Source organism: Tribolium madens, unplaced genomic scaffold (genome assembly GCF_015345945.1).
Source record: "Tribolium madens isolate multiple individuals breed KSU strain unplaced genomic scaffold, Tmad_KSU_1.1 Scaffold_11;HRSCAF=98;Tcas5.2_LG3b, whole genome shotgun sequence".
NCBI classification, from domain to species: Eukaryota; Metazoa; Arthropoda; class Insecta; order Coleoptera; family Tenebrionidae; genus Tribolium; species Tribolium madens.
Genome location: NW_025400975.1, coordinates 7,332,636 through 7,336,931, shown reverse-complemented (window position 1 = coordinate 7,336,931; position 4,296 = coordinate 7,332,636). Strand labels below are relative to the sequence as shown.

At 29.1% G+C, this 4,296-nt stretch overlaps 1 protein-coding gene across 1 annotated transcript in view; it reads right to left on the bottom strand.

The window, feature by feature from the left end:
• Positions 1-481: 481 nt before the first annotated feature.
• Positions 482-4,296, bottom strand: part of LOC123004106 — a 65,057-nt gene continuing 61,242 nt past the window's right edge. The window contains exons 7-8 of the mRNA XM_044397223.1: positions 3,827-4,051; positions 482-907 (exon numbers count right to left, since the gene is read on the bottom strand). Coding sequence (XP_044253158.1) covers positions 776-907; positions 3,827-4,051 — 357 coding nt within the window. The 3' untranslated portion in view covers positions 482-775. The remainder of the gene's footprint in view (positions 908-3,826; positions 4,052-4,296) is intronic.

Here is a 4,296-nt window from a genome sequence, read left to right as displayed (position 1 = left end):
TGATAGGAAATATCAGGTGTAGGTTGGGAAATGGCCACTTCCCAACCCCAAAACTGAAACGTTATATGTTATGTTTTCTTACAATTTATTGGCTTTATGTTTTTTAAGGATGATTGTGAATAAAATAGTATACAAACCTTGATGGTCGTTGCTTTATCGTACCTCGGCTTATTGCAACCGTGCCTTGGTTATGAAGCACTTCCCACCTAGGCATGTAATCTACTATTTCCAATTTAACTTTTTTTGTTTAATATTTTTTGAGTTTTTTAATTGTGTGATTTTATAAAAATATAAAAATTAATGGCAGTGCCATTAAACTATGATCAACCTGTTGAAAATAGGGTGCGAACAGTTTGTAGATATCTGGCAAAAATATAAATTATGTCGTTACCTCCATCTGGTGCAAATGAGTTAAGTTCCCATTTATTTCCATTTATCGTAGTAACACCAAATGTGAACATTTAAAATAAAAAGCATCCCGTATTTTTTAAATTCTTTATTTATTTTTATTTAATTACATTTTTTTACAATGATTAATATAAAGTCGTATAAAGTTACAATAACCACAAATATGGTCATCAAGCATATTATTAATATTTGTGAAATAAATTGAATCCCAGTAACCTCATCCAGAAAATATCACAGCTAAATTACTAAATATTTACAAAAAGAAACAATAAAATTATCTATCTATATCGATCAAGTACAAATTACAGGAAACATTCGAATAATGACTTAAAGCTCATTAAATCTTTATTTTCAGTAAGTACGTCGATTAAGACCTTAAGCCCATGCCATTTATCATTATATTGGCTAGGGCATTACGTCGTTTCCTCCAAGCTCCCATTCCTTGGGCGTGAAACTGTAATTGACTATACCAGATTTTCGTTTGCTCCTCGTCTTCAGCCTACAATTAGAAAGGGTAGTAATAAAACAATCAGTAAATAATTCAGTACAGGATGTTCCGTTATTATTGTTACAAATTTGAATATTCAATTTTAAGACAAAAGTTTCCTATAACCATGTATCAAAACAAAAGAGCTAAACCCTCTGAAAGGGGTACGTTTTTAATGGGGTTGCATCGAAAAAACGTAAAAGAATTCTTTTTTGTGAAAAACTATGGAATTTAAAATTTTGTTGCTGAAAGTGGCAAGAAACTTTAGCAAAAATAGTTACAGTTCTTTTAATACCAAACAATATACCATTTTCAACTTAATTTGCAAATTTTTTGGCCCATTTGGGTAAAATTTTACTTGAAAAAGGCACAACTAATTTCGTTTCCGTATTTTAGCAAAATTTTGTGAAAAAAAAACAGTTTTGGCTCTTTATTCGCCTGAAAATAAATGGAATTAATACAATATTTTGCCTAATTAATTTTTTGGCACTTTGGGCATCAAAAACAATTGAGATTTTTACTCAAAAATACGCAAAAAACACCATTTTGTATCTAATTAGGAGATTTCGGCTTACTTGAGCAAAATATCGCAAAGGAAAAGTGCATTTCTTAACTGAAAAAATCAAAAAGAAAGTTATTTTCGACCAAGTTTGGTAATTTTTTGCAAAAATTTTGCAAAATCTTTTAATTCAAAAACACGTTAACCGTTTTAAAACGTGCACCAACTTGGTGGTTTTTTGCATGTGAATAATTTTAGGTATTTAGGTTACCAAAATAAATCCAGTAAAACAAACTAAAATAGAACGGTAATTTGAATCTAGTTTAGTGATTTTGTGGCCTATTTTAGTGAAATTTTACAAGAAAAAAAGATTTTAGCTAAAAAACATTTTTTTACTCACGCAAATTTAAAAAAATGAATAATTTTCGTTCTAATTTGGTAATTTTAGGGCCATTTTGAACAAAATTTTCTACTAAAAAGGTTCAAAAATTTCCGATCTAATTTAGTAAGTTTTGGTCTACTTAACGGAAAAAACACAGTTTATTAGCTTAAAAAAGCAAAAATAGCACAATTTTTATCGACTTTTCGACTGGTTTGGAAAAATTTTGCAAAATTTCTGGCTGAAGAACTTTCTTAAACACTTGAGAAAGTGAAAAATAACATAATTTTCGATTTAATTTCGTGTTTTCTTATTTTGTCTCGATGAAATCTTATTCAAAATTTGAGTATTTATCTTAAAAACATGCTAAAACGTTCAAAAAATCAAAAATAGTTTGATTTTCGGCCAAGTTTGACCATTATTTTTTCGGTAAAAAACACAACAAAACAAGTGAAACATAAATATTAAAAAGATTTTACTCAAAAAGGGTAAGTTGTATCGAAAAAACGCAAAAGACCTCTTTTTTGTAAAAAACTATGGAATTTAGAAATTTTGTTTTTGAAAGTAACAAGAAACTTCAGCCCAAACCCCCCCAATGTAGAACGCCCCTGATTAAAAACTTCGACACAAATGTTACAATAAAAATGGAACACCCTGTATAAAATAAAAATGACCAGTATTTAACTAATTTTTGCACAGTAAAAATAATAAATGCTAAGTAAAGCACGCACATTATTTTATTGTAATTTGTTCAATAAAAAATCCAATTTGCGCCGTAAAAATAATAAACGTTCAGTAACTTTAATCAAAATTAGTAAAACGACATAAAATTTAAAGAATTTTCGCAAGAATGTTATTTATTATTGGTACTTATTTTTATAGTACTGAATAATTATTGTTATTGAAGGGTGGTATACAGGGTGGTCCAGAATTCTAAAAACGATTTTATTCTGGCGAAACTATCTCTTTTTTTGACAAATAAATTTAATGGCGTACAAAAAATTTGAATATTAATTAATTAATTATACTTACGAGATAAGCATAGTATGTAACATTTTTTTTTTAATGGAAACGTACCACATTTTTTTTTAGATAACGAACTTGTTACAAGAATTGTTGCTGTGCTAATTTTTTTTTTGTAAACCACACAATTTTTTGGTAAAAAAATGTTTTACTTACAAAAATTTAAACTACCATTTTTAATATTTTTTTTAAGTTGTAACATTTTTAATAAATAATTTTGTACATTTATAAAATGCATAAACATATCTTTGTAAAACAATAAATAAAAAACCGTTTTTATTTAAGAAAAAAATTATTAGTATAGTAATCTCAAAAGTTTAAACAATTAATGAAAATAAAATATATTTGGGGATTGCTCCTTTACAACCCTTAAACATTTATTAATTTATTTCCAAAAAAAACTGGTAGTTCACTCAAAAAAATTCTTTAATCCTTGTAAGTCAAACATTTTTTTAACAAAAAAAGTGTAAGGTTTACAATTTTTTTTGCACAGCAACAATTCTTGTAACAAACTCGTTGTCTAAAAAAAAATTGTGGTAGGCTTCCACTTAAAAAAAATTGTTACTGTGTTTATCTCGCAAGTATAAACAATTAATTAATAACCAATTTTTCTTTTAAATAGCATTTTTATAGACATTGCACACATATAAATTTACTTGCCAAAAAATTGATAGTTTCGCCAGACTTTTGGACCATCTGTATGTATTAGCAAGGCCCCTGCGCAAGAATGATTTTAGCAAGGACTGGAAACTGCGCACAAATGGTAATCAGTCTAATCAACTGTGCTCTTGATACCACAATTTTGTTTTTGAACGCTTTGCGATATTCCGATTTTGCTCGGAAACATTTTGTTGGTAAATGTGTGAATATTAAATTAATTAATTTTGCTAGACATTCATTAATTGTCTTTACTGTGCATTTAATTTGTTCCCTATTAGAAACAAGAAGTTATGAATGGATGACAAAATTTTTATCAAATTGGTCCAATTATTGTGAATGAGGAAGTGACTTCTTGAGACACTCCACATACCTTAAAAATGAAAGTGTCCTTTCCTAGGAGTTCTTGTACTTCGAAATAGCTCTGCCATGCCGGGTCGGCGGCGATGACGCAGCGATCCAGATAAAGAGGCTCTCGAAGCAGGGAATACCGACCGTTCTTGTCCCTCACCAGGAGAAGAGCCGCTTCTCGAGCTGCCGAATGCCGCGAAAATATCAACCCATTTTCGTCGGTTCGTTCCGGTCGATTCATTGATGGCTGTCAAAAAAAGGACGTGGCGAATTACTTAAATTGCACCAAGAGTAATTTCACTATTAAAAAATTTACGCGCGATTTAACTAATCGAAATAGCTTCCAAAGAGAATTCTAAAAAAATTATGGTTTAAAGAGAAATTATTAATTTTTTTTTAGATAAATTTGTAAAGTTGATTTGAAAGTATTTCCATGAGTATTGATTTTCACAGTGAGTCTTGACGATAAGTTACGTAGGCAACCAAGAATTT